The following is a 23,144-nucleotide window of genomic DNA, read 5'->3' as shown; positions in this document are numbered from 1 at the left end:
TGTTGGGTACAGCTGGCGTGTGGAGTCTTTGGAGAGTAAGTAGAACATTTGCATTTGTAATAACTCTCCAAACAGTTGTAACCTTTTCCATCATTTTGTAATAACACCCATTTTGTGACTTATTACATTTGAAATAATTCTGTGCCTCATGTAATAATATGCCCTAATTGATCTCTTCATATATAGTGCCACATCTTATTATTTGCTGAAATTGTGCACAGATAAATTATGCTATTAAAAAAAAAAAAAAGTTCCCTCTTGAGGCTGATTGCTCACTTTTTTAGTATTATTGAGTATTCAACTGCAGCTTGTCCACTCCATGACACACCCACCAGCAGTCCAAGCCATACTCTCTGGAAAATGTGTTAGATTTTGCCTTCAAGGTTGTTCAGAATGTGACAAGTTATTACAAAATGTGCTCATTATTACGAAATAGAGGAAAGAGTTGATACATTTTGGAAAGTTATTACAAATTTGCAGCACAGTTTCAGAATCCACTGTTACAATGTGGCCTGGGTTTGGAACTACAATTTTGATTTTTCAGCATTGTTTGTTTGTTTGAGTGTAGTATTTAAATGAAGAATCGTGCCCCTCACCCCCCATAATTGACTTCCCTGTATGCATTGTATTCCCTTGTCAGTGGCTATATCAGGATCAGCTCTGAGACTCTTATTAGCGTCAGGCTAATCCCCCCACCTCCACCCACCCAGTGTTGTTCTCTCATTGATTTAGGTCTCAGTCTCTTCTCTGTTTGCTTTTTCCACAGACTCAGGAAGCCCTTGAAGACTCCCCTCACCACTCGGATGGATTAGGCTTAGAGGAGGGGGATTTGGGAGCCGATTCCCAGGAATGGTGTAAGAGAAGCGTTGGGGGGGGCGACACGTCAGATGAGTATTTTGACTCTCGCTCATGGCACAGCGACACCCTGTCAGATCTGAGTCTAGACGGCGAGGACTGCCTGGGGGTGCTGTTGGGAGCAGAAGAGACCTATGCTGGTCGGCGAGCAGCAGGCTTCAACCTCCACACCAGACAGAGTAAAGCACGGCGGAGAGAGTCTGTTACAGGAAGGGACGCCCACAGAGACACTCTGGAGACTCATATTGGACAGCCCAGTTGTAACAGGAGGAAAAGCCCAGAGAACCATGTGGATACAGTACACAGTACAGACATCAACCTGGAGCTCAGCCCTGGGGAACTTGGCTCGGTTGAGATTCAACCCCCTCTGAGTACAGAGAAACTAAGCTCAGACTCACATCACAACCAGTCCAGTTTACAAGCTGTTTGCATGGACACACAAATCAAGCACAGCACAGAGACGGACAGTTTACATGTACAAAGCCAACATAACACAGATGCCGTTGATACAGAGGTAAATACCCTGCCAGGCACTCAGGAAGTGAATGTGCAAGCGCAGCCTGGAGAAAGCTATACTAGCAGACAGAGAAGATCCATAGATTCAGACACATGCACAATACAAATAGACAGCACAGACAGGAGTGTGGAGACACCACAGCAACAAAACACAGTGGGACAAGACACAAGGTTTCACACAGCAAACACAATTGTAAATAAGAGCACAGATAGAGTAGAGATATGCAATCTTCAGGATGCGGAAGTCAAGAGTATAGATCTGCTGAGCACTTACTCTGTAGAAAAATATATAGATTCATACACAGACAGCAGTGACTGTAATGATAGACATAATAGACAGGGAAGGAGTGGAAGTCATCAAGGTTTAATCAGTGAAACTAGAGAGATACATGACAAAGTGCACAATGACAAGAAAAGGGACTTGTGTGGGAGTTTGGAGACATATTGCTTAAAAACACAAAGCAAAATAGAGAGAAGCTGTATAGATAATGTGTACAGATTAGATACACATTTCACAGATGTAATTAGTACACAAAAATCCAAGTCATGTACACCCACGCAGAGGTACCACACACTTGACTCAAAACACGCAGACTCAAAGCTAATTACAGAGTCTGTTTTGACACATGCTGACTTTGCAAAAGCACATGCCTCAACCATTAATATTGTACCACATAAAGACACATTTGGCACTGTCATCAATTTGCCAGCTGTATTTAGCTGTTCACGTAGTCCATGCGAGGAGAGCCCCAACAGAGTCCTGTCAGAGATCCACCCTCAGGTCAGTGCAAGTACAACAAAACCCAATGATGAGGCGTGGGTATCGGGTCTCGCCTACCAGGCAGAGCATGGTGGGTCTGCTGGGGCTACAACAGAGGGGACTACATCATCTGGGACAGTAAATGAAATCTGTTCCTCTATTACATTTTCCACAGAGACCACAAACCTTTTTCCATTAGATTCCTGCACTGCTGGCCTGTCTGCAGTTCAAGAGATATCCCAGCTCACCTCACCTGTACTCTTGGCTGGCTCAGACAGGAAGGAGTTCATAGAGAAGCAACCAGATCTAAAACAAAAACAAACTCAGAACTCAAGGTCACATCCTTGGCAAGTTACAGGTCAAACCCAGGGTTTGATTCCTAAGCACTTGAACCACAGTGTTGCTGTGATAGAAATACCCACGCACAGGCAGCTTCCACCAGACGAGAAACTGTTGGATAAGGCCCAGTCAGGCTCTGTACAACTAGGGCCAGCTCAAACCCAGTCTGACACTGGTAAACGGTCCGAAGAATGTCTGTCTTCTCACCCCCTTTCAGATAACTCACTAGTTTTCTCTAACAACCTAGGAACAGAAGATTTCTCCTCCCTGTTATCAGGGATGTCCGAGGGAGAGGGTAGGAGGGCAGGATCACTCTCTCTTCCCTGGGAAAATAAGGAGCTGGAGGGGAAAGGCAGTTGTGACTATCTTGATCAGGGACAAGTTGTAAAAGTTAGCACAGTCAGTCCCACGCAGTCTAACACTGGCACAACAGAGTTATCTGAGCACAACAGCCTGGGAGTCATTCCCATAGCACTCTCCAATGATCCAGATGCTTATTCTACTCAGCATGTGTTTATTGAGATAGGAAAAACATCAGCAGGTCCTACTGCTACTGAGCCTATTCGGGACAATCGCACAGAACAGCCAGATCAAGAGGCCAGTTCCTTGACAAACATAGAAACCACTGTCAGCACATTTTCTAGTCTTTGCGAGCAAGTCCAGCTGGAGATAAAGATTCCTCAAACTCTCTGCAGTGCGGAGGCCTCTCTTTCTTTGTTGTCAGATTCCAACAATAATACCAAGGCCAGTGCAAAGGGGGTGGAGAGAGGTAAGACTGCAGCCTGGTTCTCACAGGGAACCTACCATAGCTTAGAAAGTATAGAGAAAACAGTCCCCCTCCCAGTTGAGCCATCAACACAAGTGACCTTTAACCTTTTGGATGTTGTGGACAAGCCCCAGGAAGAATCGGAGTTGTTCCTGTCATCACTGGACTACAAACCCTATTTGAGCAGTGAGGAGTCAGCTGGGCTGGGGGAAGTCCTGGACAGGCACCATCATTTTAGCCTCACTGAACTGGAGGACCTAGGAAAACTTCAGAGAGATAACAGTATTAAGGATGCAACTGTTTACACCCAAATAGACAATGTCTGTGGGAATGTTGTAGAAAATCTAGATGCAAAGTGTTCTTACTCAAACACACACAAAAAAGAAGGCCTTAAGCCCTTAGTATCATATTTAGAGAGTACAGATTTGTTATTGGGTAGCAAGTGCAAAGAGAAAGGTCAGTACTATAGCCAGCCATGTACTCACACATCTGAAAGAAGAAGAAGCAGCTCAGTAGAATCATTTGAAGAAAATACATTGATTGAGGAGTATGGGGAGTACACACAGACATGCTCACCAGTTCCTTGGCATGGTGTGAGGATAGTCGGGTACCCACACTCTGATGTAAGCCTCAACCTCCTCACTCTTAGTAACTTAGAGCCAATTCTGGAGGCTGAGCGTCCACAGGAGAATTCTGGGATAGCTGAGGATGAATCAAAAATTGAAACAAATAAAAAACATGAGAACATGAGGCCTGCTGAGAAAGACAGGGATATTGTTGATCTTTCAGGGGACATGTTCATTCCCAAGAGTCCACACTGCCAACCAGAGCATGAAGAAGAAACTTTAACTACTGCTGAGTTAGAGCCTCTTTTGAACCTGGCAAACCCAGAACCTGATAACCTCAGAATTCTGCCTGTGCTACGAGAGAGTAGTGACATACACTGTAGGCCCATGACTGTGTCCTACAACACAACTAGCACCAACAGTGAAGAAACAGATGAATTTGGCCTTCCCATTTCATCCCAGAATGCCAGCCTTGACAAAATGGCAAAGAAGAGCAAAATAAAAGGCAACCAGATGGGAAACAAGGGCTCAAAGTTTTCCGTCTTTGCTAAGATGCCTTCTTTTAGGAAGGCTAAGAGCTGGAAGGGTGTCAAGGGTGAGGAGTCATCTAGGGAGTTATCTGATGGAGGAGATGAGTCGTTCTTGTGTAGGTCCCGTCTTCCTGAACAGGAGGGGCAGGGGGACAACTCAGATGATGAGGTCTTTGTCAAGGGCAGTATCATCCAGATGGGCCAGCAGACTGATGAGGAGGAGTATGGTTTCTTCCCATCCACCCCACGCACCCGCCATGTCCGCCAACTCTTCAGCCAAGGGGGTGGTGGGGAGGGCAAAGGAGCACTCAGCCCAGACAGCCCCCATATCCGACAGGCCCAGTCACCTGACGGACAAAACTATAAGAGAAGTAAGAGTAATGATAGTCTGAACATCCGCCTGCGCTTTGCCCAAGCCCACAAGTCCCTCTCCAGCCTGTTTGAGTCACGCTCCATGGATAAGGAGAATGACGAGCAGGTTAGTTTGGGCACTGAAGGGGATTCTAGTAAAGCCAAACAGTCCTGGAGGAAGCTTAAGAAAACCAAGGAGGCTGAGCTACTGAGAAGGACTCTCTCAGTGCCAGATGGAGAATGCAGCAGAACTGTTCCTGGCCAGAACCATGGGGACTTAATGTCTTCTTCACTCATCGACAGGCTTAGCATCTCAGGGTCACCAACTTCCCTCAGGACACTTTGCCACACTGATCCCCTCTCCAAACGCAGGGTCCCACAGGGTAATGGAAAGGCTATGCCACAGGGCTGCAGATCTGAGGGCCAGAGGAGAAAATGCTCACCGAATAGTCTCCCAATCACATTGTCTGAATCTGTCCTGCCTTTGCTCTCAGATGACTCTGAGGTCCCACCACCCAATGACACCAGCCCCTTTTCACCCTTGAGTCCCTGCTCACCGGCCACTCTGTCTCAGAAATATTGTCCATTCTCGGCCAGGTCCCCCTCAGTAGCTAGTGTGGGTCTGACAGAAAGCCCTCTACGGCCGATGAGCCCTAAACCCAACAGCCCCAGGCCAGCAGCCCAGCGCAGAGTTTTCCGCTACCCACATTCAGCAAGGACCAACACCCTCTCCCCTATCCTTCTGGGCCAGTCGGTAAGCGTGGAGGGCTTGACAGACCCTCCTGAGAGGCCAAAGACTCTGAAGCCCACAGCTAGTCCTCTGGGTCTTTCGCTCAGCCCTCTGGATGCAGCTGAGGGCAGAATTGACAGCCAGTCACACATCAGCCTGTATACTGTTGGCTCCATCAGTGCATTAGAGGTAAGAGTTAATATGTCACCCCACATGCTAATTCAAAAAAAGCTAAGCGTAAACAATATATGTACATGTAATGTATGTTATTGTTAGTCTTGTGTGACAGTTCCTGTTATTACATATATAATGTTTTGACAGCATAGCAGGAACACAAACAACAGACAGACAAAACAAAACAGAACCAAAAAAAGGAAAACAACAACAATAACCACAGTCATAATTAAATTAAATACATAGCAGTTTTGGGAATACAAAAGTGTATATACACAATGAAAAAGAAAAGAGCATACTCATAGCAAGGTGCTTTACATTGTACACAATCAGTCCTTATCTTGAAAAAATTTCAGAACACGGTCCCAGATCTTATCAAACAATTCTCAATCTTCATTATTAAATCTTAGTCTCTCCAGATGTAATGTATTTGCCATTTCTCTCAGCCACAAATCATACGTAGGTACAAAGTCCATTTTCCACAGTCACAAGATTAACTCTTCTGCAATTACCATTCCAAACAAAACAGCCATTTTTTATTGGCAAAAGATAGGGAGCTTGTTGTGGATCAGATTCCCAACAGTTCCCAAAAGCCTTTGCGAGACAATGCTTATCCAATATTTGTAAAGTTTACTGCATGACCAGAAAGAATGTGTTAAATTACAGACCTTAGATTCACATAGATTGCAAACAGGTGACACATCAGAAAAAAAGCTGTGTAACTTTTCCCTCAAGTAATAGAGTTTTAAAGTGTATAAGGTTATGTCTGACATTGACTGAACCTCATGTATCAATCATAACAATCATGCATGAACACTGATCCCAGACCTCATCTTTTAGTTCTATATTCAGCTTGTCCGCCCATGACTGTGTGAATCCCGCTGTGTTCAGGAGAGCTCTGTTATGTAGGATCTGATGAAAATGACTCCAATGACTCATGACTCATGCTCGTCCAAGATTTCAAAATTAGATATATGCCTCCTTACATAATCTTAAATTTGTAAATATCAGAAAAAACCTGATGCGGGAATATTGTAAACTGCTAATAATTTTACAGTAACACTTCCTGTTTGAGAGATTCAGTGTGTCTGTGTGAATGTTTTATGCTTGCTGAGCATAATTACAAATCTCTGTAGATAAAAAGACTCTGTAGATAAAAAGACTTTGTTCGGTCCTCAATCAAGATGCTGATGGGGTTCCAGCTCTCTGAGAAAAGTGTTTACACTCCCCTTCACAGCCTCCTCCTCACTCCTGCTTTGATAGAATAAGGGAAAAAAAACCCATTGCCAGTTAATCTGTCGCTCTCTTGTCCTCTTTGTCTCTGCATGTGTGTGTATTTATGTCTGTCTGAGGGTGGTTGCCAGTGTATCTTTAAGTGTTGGTATCTGGTTGGGAGAGAGAACAAGTCCGTCTTTCTTGGTAGTTCTTGGAAGGGAAGAGGAGGAGAGAAACAGTGGAGTCAGCTCCTCCCGTTTTAGAGTTCCATTCTGCTGGCTGCCCTCATTCTACATTCCTGCCAGCGCTTACAATAGTATTGGAGAATATAGCAAGCATAGGATAACTTAAGGGCTAGCTCCCCCTAGTGGGTACATCCGATGCTATTGAGCAGAGGTCTCGTGTTTGGATTTCACACTAAAAGGTGGTGTACATATGAAACTTGGAAAATGCATATACACAGAAATTTTCAGATGTATGAAACCAATACGCAGCTGACTATAAAATGACTGAGTTTATTTTTCTGTCAAACGATGGTGAAAGCAACTAAAAACTGTCAAAATGAAAAACTCAGACTCTGATTGTGAATTGGAGGTGTTGGTTGATGAATCTGAGATCAGAAAAAAACATTGTCTTAGATGGATTAAACTCTGATTTTTGTCACAAGAATGAATTGATCCAAAATGATGTGCACCTGTATAGTAATAGGAATCATTCTGTATTTAACAACCGTTTTGAATTTAACAGGCTTTTCTGTGGTCCCTCCTGATTTTTATTTATTTATTTATTTTTTGTCAATTATTTATTCCATGGTGTAAAAAGTCTATCTTTTTATGCATGTTTTTAGCACTTAACTGAAACAGCTATCATTGAGCAAAGCCAACAGGATTGCACAGAGATTGTATTGAAAATATACACACATACAAAAGCCATGGCTACTTAGTATTTTTGTTCATAATTTCCTTTTACACTCATGTCAAACAGATTGCTCTATTTGCATTGAAATATACAGTACTGTGCAAAATCTTTAGGCAGGTGTGAAAAAATGCTGCTTTCAAAAATAGAAGTGTTAATAGTTTATTTTTATCAATAACGAAAATGCAAATTGAATGAACATAAGACAAATCTAAATCAAATCAATATTTGATGTGACCACCCTTTACCCTCAAAACAGCATCAATTCTTCTACGTATGCTTGCACACAGTTTTTGAAGGAACTTGGCAGGGACGTTGTTCCAAACATCTTGATGAACTAACTGTAGATCTTCTCTGGATGTAGGCTGGCTCAAATCCTTCTGTCTCTTCATGTAATGTCGGACAGACTTGATGATGTTGAGATCAGGGCTCTGTGGGGGGTCACACCATCACTTCCAGGACTCCTTTTTCTTCTTTATGCTGAAGATAGTTCTTAATGGCATTTGCTGTATGTTTGGGGCCATTGTCCTGCTGCAGAATAAATTTGGAGCCAATCAGATGCCTCCCTGATCGTATTACATGAAGGAGAAGTATCTGCCTGTATTTCTCAACATTGAGGACACCATTAATCCTGACCAAATCCCTAACTCCCCTTGCTGAAATGCAGCCCCAAACTTCACCATGCTTCAGTGTTGCCTGCAGACACTCATTATTGTACCACTCTCCAGCCCTTCAGCGAACAAACTTGCAGCCAAATATTTCACATTTTGAGTCATCAGTCCAGAGCACCTGCTACCATTTTTCTGCACCCCAGTTCCTATGTTTTCATGCATAGTTGAGTCACTTGTAGGTATGGCTTTTTGGCCACAATTCTTCCATGAAGACCACTTCTGGCCAGACCTCTCCAAACAGTGGATGGGTGTACCTGGGTCGTATTGGCGCAGAGCTGATGGCGCTGCTGGACATCCTCCGATTTCAAAGGGAAGTAAGCATGAAGCACAATTCTTTGCGCTTGTTCAAAAGAGCTTGAACAGCACATCTAGAAACCCCAGTCTGCTTTCACTTCTTTGCCTTGGAGAGACCTTGCTGATGCAGTATAACTACCTTGTTTCTTGTTGCTGTGCTCAGTCTTGCATTGGTGTATGACCTGTGACATGAAACTGTCTTCCACAACCTCACCTTTGTAGCAGAGTTTGCCTGTTCCTCACCCAGTTTTAGGGCTCCTACACAGCTGTTTCTGTTTCAGTTAATGACTGTGTTTCAACCTACATATGAAAACAATGATCATTATCACCTGTTATAATTGGTTAATCATACACCTGCTTGTAATCCTACAAAATTCCCAAATTTGTGCAACTGGAACTAGAAGAATTGATGTTGTTTTGAAGGCAGTGTGGTCACACCAAATATTAATTTGATTTAGATTTCTCTTCTGTTCATTCACTTTGCATTTTGTTAATTGATAAAAATTAATTATTAACACTTCTCTTTTGAAAGCATTTTATTTTGCAGCATTTTTTCCTCATCTGCCTAAAAGTTTTGCACAGCACTAAATTATTTATCAGATTGCATAGCTGAAGGGGTGAAATGTTAATGAAGCCACTTCAGTTTGTCAATTTCTCATTTCTTTTCACAATTTAGCTTAACACTATATGTTGTTCCAATTGCACTTATATGAAGAAGATACAGTATGTTGTACAATTTTGACTGATTCCACAAAATAAAGAGTGATGCTTGTTCTGTTGATCTGAACAAGTAGAAAGAAGTGGAACTGCATTGATTGATGTAAGTATTTTGTTTCTTAGTTATGGCTAGTGTTTTTCAAATTTTAGCCTTTATGGCTGTAAACACGCAAGCATCACAAATTGCAGTTAATAACTGAATAATGGTTAATTAAAGAATCATGATTAAATTGAATTGTGAGATCACTACCCTGTTTTTATTTCATAGAAACTCATAACAACAGTAACATTAAGCCACATTAAGTCACCCTTTATCCAAAGTAACCCATTAGTAATTCCACATCCCATTTTTATACCGCTAAATTGCAGTAGCAAACTGATATTCCAGGTACTCACAGTATTGCACTGCATCTGAGGGACTGTAAGGACGAAGAGATGGCATTGAGAAGGTGATTGTCTGACTAACCAGTTAACTGTGCACTCAAAAGGGCACACAAAATGGTGGACGACCTGCTAGCCAATCCAGAACACGGAGGCTGTTGGAGGCGAAAGGTGATGTGAAGGTCTCGGTAGTCCCAAGTGGGCTGAGGACCGCTTACTTGGTGGATATGGGCCAGCATCAACGGCAACATTGTTCAGATGACCTCTGGATTGAAGAAGAAAAGAAACGCAAGCGCAAATTGGCCAGAGCTGTGAGGGGGAGCCTGTGTCAACTCTGCACACTGTTACCTGAAGACCTGGATAAAGTAAGAAATGACCACAGCACTGAGAGCTGACAAAACAAACAAACAAACTTCTGAAGGCCTTTGCAATCTTCTGCTTCCTCCTTCACCTCCTCCTCTGCTTTGCATCTAAATATCTCTTGTTTTCGTTCCTGGTGGAACGTCTGTTTGTCCTTGGTGTTCTCTATCTACAAAGTATTAAAGTATGTCTTGGATACGGAGCGTGGGTGCCTTTACCTTCACTTTGCCCTGTTTTCAGTTTCATATTGAGCCTCATCTACTTTTTTTCCCCACTTTTCTGCACTTCCACTTGTACATGAGCCTTCATCTCTCATTTTTCTTTATACATTCAGTCATAGCAATTTATGTATTTGTCTTGTACATGTGTATGTATTGTTCATCATTATTAGACCAAAGAATGTCAGTGGGTATGACTATAGCGGCTTTGGTATTGTAATATAAACACAAAGTGGGCTTCACACAGACACCAAATTTGATTTTCACTAACCCTTTTACCTTCTCCCATTCTCATAGATGCGTGGGGGAGTCACTTTGGAGCCCATGGAGGCCCTTCGGGGCATGCCCCTCAAGGCCCACTGCTTCTCCCAGAGTACTCCCATTGGACTTGATTGCCTGGGCTGGAGAAGACGTATCTCTTACCCCTGTAAGTACCAACTCTAGTTCAGTCTTGTTCATTTTTAGACATTTAGCTGGTGCTCCAGTCTCAAACCTCTCGTGAGAATTGTGTTTTTAATTAGATCCAGTTACTGTTAAGATGGCTTTGTGTTAAGTTGACCAAAATATGTCAAAAAATGACATGTGGTCAAGCAGGTCCTAAGTCTGTTGGACAATATTTTTATGAGGGAAACTCCAGTCCAGAAACAACAGGGTGTGGTAGTAACAGGACAATGGATCAACAATGTATGGCGATGGCAACTATATATTACAATATTAGTATGAGGAATATGAAGTTGAGACATGCATGAGTGTGTTTGTGTGGGGGGATATTATTATTATGTGTATAATGATGCATACCAAAAAAAAAGAAGTGTATATATGCTATGTGTATTGACACGGATATGGATTATGTATATATTGTAGGTGTGCATTAACTGAATACTTGTGAAAAAGGGGTGGGAGTACATAAGTTATACTTCTTCTCACTCCTTTTCGAATATGCACTTTTTTTTATGTTTATCTTAAACTCTTTGCTGTTCTGTTCGAAATAAATGCTCAATCAATCAATCAATCAATCAGACAGTGTGTGAACAATGCAATATTGCTTCAAGTAATTTAGAGATGTACTGTAAGAAGACAGTACCACAGGAGAACATAGGCCCTAATGGGTGTGTACAGCTCTCACCTAACACTTTCCTTTGTGGGGTTTTGAGATGTTTGTTGACTGGTCAAACCGCTACACTTCATAGAATCAAGAGAGTAAGGGATGTAATTGATGATGAGGTATGGATTTAGTGCTATATGCCCGTATACTTTAGCTGTAGACATACAAGGTTACAGTTTCTAGTTTATCTGAGATTGCATTCTCATTTGAGACTGTATCATGGTTCACTCAGAACCAGCACTGTAGTTCTTCATTTAGCCCAGGGGTAGGCAACCATGTGCCATGGAGAGCCGAGAGTCTACAGGCTGTCATTCCAACCAAAAACTACCCCAGGTGATTTCACCGATTACCTCACTTTCAAGCAGAGAGGAGAAGCTAATTGTGAAATCACCTGGTTGCCTGCCCCTGATTTAGCCTATTACCTGCAGTGAATTCTCACTGTAACTCCAAGCCTTGCCAAAGGCCTGCCAGGCAGGACAGGAGGGATCCTGTCTGGAACAGTGTTAAAATAGTGTGTCTGATTGTGGAGGGATATTTTTTTCTGCTTGGTTAGAGTCCTTGGACTTATGACATATATGGAAGTTCTTCCAGCCTCATATATGGATGTTATGAATCCATCTTTTAACACAGTGTGCTTTTGCTGACAACGAGTAGAAGCTTCCAGCTGCTGCTGCTAATGTTTAAAGGAATACCAGAGGGACACCAAATTCTTTGTTTCAAAGGGTTTGTTTTTTTCTGAACAAAAATTACATTTTAGCATTCCACATCCAAACCAGTGAGTGCTGTGACCCAGTTGATGAGATTCAATGTAGCCAATACAGCCGGGGTTAAAAAATACTAAACCTATCATTTAAGCACCCCTTCCTGAAACATCATTTATAATGTTGTCTTTAGGTGTCACTATCACTCTGGGCAGCAATGCAGCAGGTCTGTTAAGAGAAGTGAGCTGTCACTTTTGGCTATGGGTGCTTTTGCTGTGTGTGTGTGTAACTCGAGGGCAGATGAGGTGTGTGCTGATAAAGCAGTCAGTGTGTAACCACAGTAAGAGTTAAAGGGTGTGTGTTCTTTGCAGTAAACAGAGCAGCCATGAAGAAGTTATCTCCAATCTCATTTATGCATGAAGAAAATTGTCTACTCTTCCCTGGGCTATCTTAACCATGGTTGGAAAGCACTGACTGCAGAAAGCAAGTTTCAGTGCAAAAAAGTACTATGAGCTGGCAAGGTGTTAGTTGTGTCTTCTATGTCTGTTTCCATTATCCTGACACAAGGACAATTCTGACACAAGTAGCACTTGGTTGTGTGTAGAGGTGGGATGATATGAAAATTTCATGTCATGATTATCTTAGCCAACATAATTACGATTCACGACATCATCCTGATAATCATCAAAATATGCTTAGAATTCTTAAACTGGACATACTTGACCTCCTCTTGTGCCATTTCAAAATAAATCAGAAAATAAATATAGGACTTTATCTTAGCAAGCTAGACAGCTTTTTCAAGTAACTCTTGAGGATATTCACAATTATCCTAATTTATAATTATCCCGATAATAGAAGTTCCCCACAATGAACTTTTGGGAGGTGTTTTTTTTTTTTTTTTTTTTTTTTATGGGACGATAAAGGTAATATCCTATATCGTCACATCTCGAATCTTGAGATGCTGCTACTTGATGGAAAAAGCAGCTTGCTACAGGTAAAGCAACATTTTATTAAAAGTAGTAAAGCTACTGCAAATTGTTGCTACATCAACTTGGCTCAAGATGAACTGAACATGCCACAGCCTGTCTGAGAAAGCTCATTGCTTCAAAGGAATTGGGTGCGCTGGATTTACAACACAAGACAAAACAAGAGCATCATTGTGAAACAGAATGTAGCACAATACTCGTTTTTATCTAAATTATTTTGTTTTCGTAGTTGCTGGAAGCCAAAATTTCAGGTTTTCGGTTTTCAGGTTTCGTAGCCTGTTTAGATGGATACCATGTCTGGGGCACACATGTACATATACACAGGGGTTTTGAACTTTTTCATATTCTGGACTCTCAAGTTGACTGTCATTAAGCCCGGGGCCCCCTCTTGAGATTATTTTGCCCTCAGGACTCTAATATGAAAAGATATATTGGCTGGTATTCATTATGGAATTGTCCAGGAGTCATACTTACCAAATACATTCAGAGTGGCGAGATTAAAACATGATGCCATAATAATTGTTTGTCGATATATTTGTGTTGCAGTGATGTCTTGGGAATATGTGGAACCTGAGCAAATCCAATTAATTTCATTTAAAATTAGCAAAACAAAAACAAAAAACTGGAACATTAGTAGAATTACCGGAACATTGTTTTTTCCCCCTCTTTTTTCACTTTTTTGTGTGTATATGTGAAGCACAGTTAGTTTACTCTGTATGCACTATATAAATAAAATTGACTTTGAGTAAAAACGGAAAAAAATTAATAATTATTTTATATTTACACATCAGATAAGGGGTGGTGGAACAGATTTCTTTTGTTAGGCTACACATACATGCCCACACTCTGAGCTCTGAAACACAGTCACACAGTCAGGCAGTTCTTGGTGCCGACTGTGTGGTTCTAAATTGAGGTCAGTGGTCTTGCTCCAGATGGCCTTTGTATAATTGGATTCATTTGACTAAATTGAATTGCAAGGTGAATCATAAAACAAGTGCATTGCAGCCTCACTGTCCTAGCTGTCTGCAATGTATCATGGCACAGAGCACACACATCATAACCCAATTGAATCTTCCCATGCAATGCTTTTTTATTAACATACAGAATCCCTTGTGGAACATTAATTTGAGTTAATTTGAGCAATAATATATCTCTTTGCTCTCTACTCATCTTCATTGAGGTCATTGAAGTCCTTTGGTAATGATGGCTTGATCAGGCAAAAGTCAGGTAGTCAGCTGTGTTTTCAGTGTCTGGTATGCCTCAGCACACTGGCTTTTGAAACCATGACTGGGGTATAATGGGGTGCTTTTTTAATTTAATGCTACAGAACTGTTAGTTTTACCGTTTTGAAACCCAGGAGCCTGTGGGCGGAGCCTTTCACTTTATTTTTATTTATTTTGAACTTTTTCGGATAATTGTTAGTGTAATTTTTTAAACAAAATGATTTGGTAATTTTAGGGTCATTTTCATGCAATTTAATTGCAAATATGTAGTAATAATATTTACACAAACACACGCACACACACACACACACACACACACACACACACACACACACACACATATATGTATCTATATCTATATATATCTATATATATATATATATATATATATATATACATATATATATATATATATATATATATACATATATATATATATATATATATAAGTTTTCATTAATGATTATTGTTTTACAGTTGTTTTGTTTTTTTTAGTTAGGATGTGGTAAAACCCATTGGCAAAGACTGTTTTGTGATATTTTATTTTGAAAATGAACTAAATCTAAAACAAATAAAAGGAGCATCTTTCAGCATCCAGCATGGTGTGGTATGCTGCTCCTGCACTGGAAATGTCAGCGATCCAGTTTTAGGGGTTGCCTCAACATTTCATTTCTGCTTGAAGGACATATGAACTCCACTGTTTGAACTTTTCCTCTGTGCATGTGTGCCACTGTTCTAGTATCTAGGCTATGCCTTAGTATCACACTCCTCCTTTTGTTTCATTCCATCTGCTGTCTCTGCCGCCTTTCCTATTACTGTGACATTTTCATTCTTGGCATGCATCAGCTGGATCACCTCCAGCCTTTATTGTGAGTGGGATGACGGAGCAAAACACTGAATTTTGAGCAAGGACTTGAAAGCAGCAGTTCACTGCAATAAAGCTTCACAGAGGTAAACATCAACCCTCAGTGAAAACAGGACTGAAATCAAGGGATTCACATCTGGTTTTAGACATCATCCAGTGTGATTTCATTCACATTGCATTGTCCTAGGTAAGAACTATGTTTGTGTTAGGAATAACCAGTAATTGGGGCCAATATTCAAAATTTTTCAGTAATCGGTATCGGAATTTTAATTCACCACTGTTGATGTGAAAATACCTGTGAAAAATAGCGGAACAAAAGCAAGTGGGTGGAGCTACACTTCCAGTAATGTTGGACAACATTATCGGAAGCTTTCCCCTGCCCACTCGCTTTTTTTCCATAACAATTTTCATTAACTGGGTTTATATTTAATTTAGTTTTATTATAGAGGGAGAAAATATCAAGTTGTAGTATGTTGGCCTTACTGACCTACCTTAACGGCAGAAAGGTTACAATTTCAGTTTTGTGTTCAATTCAGTTTTATTTAAAAACACAAAACCGTTTTTGTCGTTCAAACTGGCTAAAACACAGATTGTGCATCACTCAATCTGTATTTCCAATCGTATTTATTACTAGGGGTGGGAATGTGTACAAAAAATTCTAAATGTGTACACGCACCATATAATTGCGTGTGCACGTGTCTTCAGAGTTGGTGGATTTTGGCCGCTATACAACTGTTAAAGGGTGCTGTCACCATTCAAATAACACAGTTGCAACCACAATTAAGTTGTTAATTGCTTCGCTTCGTGGCTTGTCACATTTTCTGGATATGATATCCATCATGCTAGCTTGCTGTTGTCGGCCTCCACTCGCACCTGCACTGATGCTGGGCTCTGTCTCCAGGCTGTTCGGGTGTTTCCACCGCAGGTGGTTTACCATTGAGCCTGTGCTGCTACCCTTAAAGGCTAAAGCAGCACAGAGCAGCGCGCACGTGCATTCAGAGTAGGACGCACGCATGTGCGACATGCACATATTTGGCGCTGGATGCTACGTGACTGAAACAGATGCTAGGAAGTAGTTTTCTGTTCTGACGCGCTTTTTCTCTGGCGGACAATACGACAGCTTCGGATGAACCATGTAAATAGGCAAATACGTTCTTTAATTTATGAATTAGCTGAACTAATGCTTCTTGATAAATTATGTTACATGAATGAAGGCTGTATTTTTTTCTCATTCCTCCATTGTTGTTTTGCCGTTCTGCCAAAATCTGCCACGTTTTTTCTCGATTCCACTTTTCTCTCCTATGTGACACACCAAGGTGTGCTCACAGGGCGCTGCGCCCAAGTTAAAAATGTTCCTCTTGGGCACAGCGCACATGGGCAGCAGCACCAGCCTCGCACTGCGCTCGGCTCGGTGCAGACCGGTGCACCCTCACGCCCTGCGATCACATACACAATGAATGGCTGTGCTGGCCAAGGTCTGCGCCGTGCGCGCTCTGTGTGAAAGCTGCTTAATTCAGCGTGACACACTTGACAGTATTTCCACTTACATTTCTTTGAAACAAACTGCCAAACAGTGCTTCCATTTTTGGTGGATGCCATCGCACTCGAGTGAACTTAAAGTCACATGATGAAAAAAATAACATGTACGCGGTTAGTGTTTTTTTTTTCCTAAACGTTTATGATTGGCTAACTGTGTAAACATGTACAAGTCCCAACCCTATTTATTACTACTGTCAATAGAATAGTTCCGGCCGTGCCGGCCAGCACGGTGTACATGGCCACCCGGTCAGGTCTGACGGATCTGGTTGATTATTATTATCAGTTCATTATTGACTGTGCAATGCCGCAATTCGCAGTTAATCACGCTGCGCGCATTAAACAATTTTGCGGAAGCAGGAGGACGGCATGATTTACGTCGTATCCATGTTCGCGTGCTGCGTGCGTGACAGTGTATGTGCTCGTGCATGAGTGTCTGTACCGTACTAGAGCACACCCCCTCTAACCGTGCCAGAGTCATTTTAAGTTGATTTAATTAAACAGCCAAACGTTACTTTGGTGGTCCGTAGATTCATTTTTATCATGTGGATTGAAGTTTGCGTAGCCCATATAAATGCTCAGGAAATCTGTTGTTCAAATGAAATTAACCTGATCCATCGGGGCGTTTTATGCAGGGCTCCAGCGTGCGACCTATTAGGTCGCATATGCAACCTAATTTTTTTAAGGTGCGAGTTAAAATTTAATTAGGTCGTGCCGGTGCTACTTGCAGGAGGACTAGTGAAAAAAAAAAAAAAAAATTTTTCTCTCATCACTCCTGTGGCTATGTTAGTGCAGTAATGGTTGTGGTTGATAATAAAAATATTAGGCTACTTTCTGGCTCATTCCTGCGACTCCTATCTCTCCTCTCTCTCGCTCCCTGTCTCTGCCTGCATGTCTGTCTTAATGTGTGATGTGCACAGACGTAGGCTACACGCGTGCGTACACGCAGCGCGCTCACTGAATGATCACCGACGATCCCGCTAAAAAAAACTAAACAAAGAAGATGAAGCGGTCTATCGTTGATTATTTTAAGAAAAAGAATGTGTCAGAGGAGGCTGTTGATGCTGGAGGGTCTGAAAATAGGGAAGCGACAATGTCAGATTCCTCTGACACTGGAGAAGAGGAGGCCAGTGACAGGTTGGCAAAAGAGATGGAGGGTAGTGTGGAGAGAAAGAAGAAGTATACTTTTCAGCAACAATGGCTAGCGCAGTTCCCGTGGTTGAGTTACGATGGACAAACCATGGTGTGTGAGTACTGCAGGACATGTGGCCCGTCCGCTGCAGGCTGATAAGGTCGTGCATTAATAACACGCTATACAAAGAAAAATATGGTGCTACCTAATTTCTTTTGGTGCTACTAAATGAAAAGCTAGGTGGCACCAGTGCTACCTGTGAAAAAGTTAGTCTGGATATTAATGGTATCACCCGTGTGCAACAAATTTTCTCTTTATAGTAATCCTATGTCTGTTCTGTTGTAGGATATTAATACAACGAGCAGCAGTTATACAGCATTAGTAAGAGGTGTAGGCTATTAATTCAGGCATAGGACTGTGTGCAGTACTATTGTTAAGGTGTGCATATGAAGTGGTTCAAACTACCCATTAAAATGCATAGAAATGCAGGAAATTGAATCATGATGCTTGATGATTCAATGATGATTTATCGTTATGTAGTAGCAGTTTTGTCACATCACACACTGGGGTGTTCTCTTATTAGGAATTTGTAGACATATGCAGTAAGAGATGTACTCTTTTGTTAATGATGAAGGAACCTAACCCTGCATGAGATTGCTACATTGACATAGATAGACATAGATTTTCATTTAGTTCCATGGACTTTGATTGAAATTGAAATTGAGAAAAATTGAGAAATTGGATAAATCTCTCACTTTCCATTCCAAAAGAATTAAAACAACACAAGCTGTGTGTGTGTGCGTGTGTGTGTATGTGTATGTGTGTGGCTGCATAAGCAACATAAGATTGATTTGCTAAGAGAGAGGTATCGAATCCCACTGTCTCTAAGTCAGATTTCAAAGCCTATGAGTAGTTTATGAATAGAGTTTTAACAAGGATCAGCAGCTTCCAACAGCCTCTATACACTTGACACGCATACATACATGCACAAACATTCACACACTGTATTTATTTTTAGGGTATTTTCTATGAAAGCAGTTGAACAGGTGCGGAGATGCATAAGGTTGGAAAGAGGTAGAGATTTGTTAGATTCCACACAGGTATGCGTGAATATGTTTACTGTTGGTACCCTGGATTTCAGTGGAGAGTTTTAGTTTTGTGGGGAAACACTGACAAGACATCATCATTCCCAGGTCCTCAACGTGCTGCAGCTTGGGGTCCTGTTCCGCCTGGTGCCAACACCAAAGGCTTACGGAGGGTTTGTTACGCAAACCCTCCGTAAGCTACGCGTATGCAGAACCATAAATTGGCCTTAAGGCCAAGCAAGACGGAGTGAGTGACCGGTGGCAGAGCGAGCTGAGGAAAGCCCAGAGTATTGTAAACAGAAGGCTGACCACATTAAGCCTTTGAAATCTAAGCAAATTCACTTTATAATTCACATTATAAAAAAGCCCATAAGTTAATGGTTTTTGTTTTGTTTTGTTTTTTGGATTACAAGAAAACTATTTATAATTATTAAAATTGTATATTTAAACATCAGAGCAGTGATGCTGAATTGGCTCAGATTTGTTGTGTTGCACTGATGTCAGATTTCACAAGCCTTTGAAACCTGAGCAAATTCACTTGATTTCTTTCAAAAACATGGGGAAACTGACCACAAAATGATCCAAAATTAGTACTAATTAATTAATTAATTAATTAATTAGTTAATCAATCAATTAATTAAACATAGTGAAACATTTCCCTCAAAAATAAAAAATGAAAGGAAATAAAATGAATTTTGTTATGAGGGTTAACTTTAACCTTTAATGCTCATGGGCTCCTGGGTTTCAAAGAGTTAATGGACACTGCACCATTACTGAGCTGCCTGTGCTGTTGCTACCAGGCAAACGACACAGACGAGTCAGAGAACCCCCCTTCAGGACCCCTACTGATGTCAGCCGGGGGAGAGAGAGAGGGAGAGAGAGAGGGAGGGAGAGAGAGAGAGGGAGAGCGAGAGGGAGAGAGATGGACTGTGTGAGTTAGAGTGAGGAAATGAACCTCTGTGCAGAGGAGATAAAGAGACCAAGAGAAAGCGAGAGAGAGGAAGAGGAGTGGCTGTATGAGCTGATGAGAGCAGAGCGGCACAGCGAGCAGCTCTGTGCTGTGGATGGGAGGAACAGGCAGTAAGTTCACAGCTGAAGCTTACCTCAGCGAATAGTAAGGCAGATATCGGCCAGGAGGCCTCCTCCTCCTTCCCCTCCTCCTCCTCCTCCTCCTCCTCCTCCTCCTGCTCTTCCTTTGCACTCTATCTCCCTGCTGGGGGAAAAAACCCCACCTGCTTGGACATCTCCTCTCCTTTCCACTGCCACAGAACTGCTCCGCTGCCCGCTTGCATTAAGCCTCCTGTCGTCAGGTCCAGATCGCGATGCGGACCCAGCAGGGCTCAGAGGGGGGCGTGCCGCTGCCTGGGGGCAGCTGTGGCAGTAGCGGCAGCGGCAGCTCAGGGCTGTCACCAGGCTCCGACTCAGACGGTGGGACCCCGACTGGCGGAGGGGTGGATGGGATGGGGGACGGAGGTCTCGGGGTAGGGGGATGTATGGGAGGAGGTGGAGGAGGTGGTAGCCTGGGCGGCACTCTGAGGGGGGTCCTGTCTCGCTATTGGAGCTTGGAGAGTCTGCACTCCACCACAGGTAATACACACACACATGCCCAGACATAAGCTATAGATTACATGCAGATACACACATGCTGCATTGCTGCGCATGCCTTGCAGGTATTTCTTAAAAATGACTATCAGAATGACATTAAATAAATGTAATAATCACACATGCTAGTCTGTGTGTCTTATGCATGTTTATGCTCACACTGTCACATAATACAGCAGCATGTTGACACACTGACATGGGGTTAGTGTGTGTCTGCGTCATGCCAACCGTTCAGCTGGCACCCACTGGCAGGGTGGGTGCTGTATTGATATTTTTGGGTGGGCCGACTGCTTTGCTTTCCAGTCATGCAGGAAGAGCCAGAAAATACCATCTACTTTGCCATTCTTGTTGACGATGCCACACCAACGCCTTTTCTTCTCGACTCCTGTTCACTTAGACTGGCAAATGGATACACGCAGACTGAATGCCAGTCAAAACCAGGCTGCTTATCTGCTATGTGCATAGTGCACATAGCTTTAACAGATGATGTCCAAGTTCTCAGGGAAAATCTGTCTTTGCTTGACAAAAAACTTAAATTCATCTGTGTTGAATCCCTTTTGGGTTTGGTTTTAGTGGAAATCCTCATAGTGCTGTCATTTTAAATATCAGTGTGCATGTGTGTATCACAGCCATTACAACATGCAAAAGCCATTAAGCACCGGGGCTGAACAGTTGATCGAAATGTTATTGAAATCACAACCTGGCCAAGTTTAATATCTAAATTGCAGGAGCTGCAATTTTCTGAAGGTAAAATGTGTGACAAACATGAAGTATTATGACCCTATACAGATGCACTGGTCTACAGATTTTCTAGATGTAAGAAAACATGCTTGTTTTTTGGTAAACTAGAGTGTGGACTGGGCAGCGTATTTTGTTCAAACCTTACCTGAGGCTGGGTAACCAAGCCCAACTCAAACCCGACAGGCATTCTTGTTTTTGTGTCCAAACCCAGCCAAAGCCTGAGATTGTGTGTGTCCTCCATCGCTAGGTTACATTTACTGCCTGAAATAGCCTACGTGTTGCCTTCAGCGTTGGCATGTAAACTCCAGCATGATTCAGGAAGTTATACGGGTTATACAGTATGCAGGGAGCATACAGATGTAGGTGAGTTGTAGATACAGTGTGTGCATGGCAGAGAGGAGGACGAGGAATAGGAGGGTTGATAATGTACAGTGTAGTGGGAGGAAGGTCTGACACACTGCTGGATTTTCCCACTGGAATGCTGGGAAGCGTTTGTTGCTTAGCAATCGGATGTGGGCAGAGAAGCATATGTGCAGGTATGCTGTTGCACGCCCTAAACGTGCGTGTGCACACAGACACAGCATACAAAAGTGTGTACAAAGGTGTGTACAGACACATGCACACTGCAGGTACCAAGGACAGTCATGTCCTTGACAAATACTCTTTCTTTTCCCTGGGCAGTGTCACAATCAAGACGGTATTTTCCCCCTCTGTCTCTCTATGTCACTCTCTCTCCCACACACACACTTTTACTCACACGCATACAAACACAAACTACATTCATCTACATCTGTCTTAGCTTAGTCTTTGGATATAAATGACATACAGTTAGGTCCATAAGTATTTGGACAGTGACACAATATTTGTAATTTTGCCCTTGTACACCACCACGGTGGATATGAAATGGACTAATTAAGATATGATTGAAGTGCAGACTTTTCTCTTTAACTTAACGGGTTGTACAAAAATATGGCATTAACCGTTGAGGATTTATGGCCAGTTTTATACATTGTCACTCCATTTTCAGAAGCTCAAAAGTAATTGGACATTTGACTATAAAGAAGTTTCCTGGCCAGGTTTGGCCTTTTCCCTTGTTATTCCATGACAAATTAAGAAAAGAAAAGGTCTGGAGTTCATTCCAAGTGTTTGCATTTGCATTTGATAGCTGTTTATCAGAACCCTCAACATGCAATCCAAAGAGGTGTCTATGCAGGTGAAGGAGGCCATCATTAAGCTCAAAAAGAAAAGAAAAAAAATCTATGAGACAGACAGCAACAACTTTAGGAGTAGCCAAATCAACGGTTTGGTATATCCTGAAAAAGAAGGACTGCACTGGTAAGCTCAGCAACACCAAAAGGCCTGGATGACCAAAGAATTCTTTCCCTGGTGAACAAAAACCCATTCACATGGTCAAGGGAGGCCAAAAACACTGTTGAGGAGGCAGGCGTATCATTGTCCAAATCTACAGAGACGTTTGCCAGAAAATTACTACAGAGGGTAAACAGCAAGGTGCAAACCACTGGTGTCACTCAAGAACAGGAAGGCAAAATTAGACTTTGCTAAAAACATCTAAAAAAGCCTGCCCAATTCTGGAACAAGATTATTTGGACAGATGAAACAAAGGTTAACTACCAGAATGATGGGAAGAGAAAAGTGTGGAGAGTGAAAGGAACACTTCATGACCCAAAACAAAACATAGCACGTCATCTGTCAAACATGATGAAGGCAGTGTTATGGCATGGGCATGTATAGCAGCCAGTGGCACTGGGTTACTAGTGTTTATTGATGATGTGACTGCTGATGTAAGAAG

The 23,144-nt window shown here is 42.1% G+C and overlaps 1 protein-coding gene across 2 annotated transcripts in view; it reads left to right on the top strand.

Annotated features, from left to right (window-relative positions):
- The window catches only part of arhgef4 (Rho guanine nucleotide exchange factor (GEF) 4), a 180,073-nt gene that overhangs the window by 70,270 nt on the left and 86,659 nt on the right, over window positions 1-23,144 (top strand). Inside the window, exons 3-5 of one of the 2 annotated variants that reach the window (XM_030078832.1) lie at window positions 767-5,602; window positions 9,888-10,145; window positions 10,656-10,785. In XM_030078832.1, coding sequence (XP_029934692.1) covers window positions 767-5,602; window positions 9,888-10,145; window positions 10,656-10,785 — 5,224 coding nt within the window. Of the gene's footprint in view, window positions 1-766; window positions 5,603-9,887; window positions 10,146-10,655; window positions 10,786-19,740; window positions 20,579-23,144 lie in introns of those variants that run through there. The other variant, XM_030078833.1, reaches the window with a different exon arrangement.

Source organism: Myripristis murdjan, chromosome 20, assembly GCF_902150065.1.
Source record: "Myripristis murdjan chromosome 20, fMyrMur1.1, whole genome shotgun sequence".
Lineage (NCBI taxonomy): Eukaryota > Metazoa > Chordata > Actinopteri > Holocentriformes > Holocentridae > Myripristis > Myripristis murdjan.
This window is presented reverse-complemented; position numbering and strand designations above follow the sequence as displayed.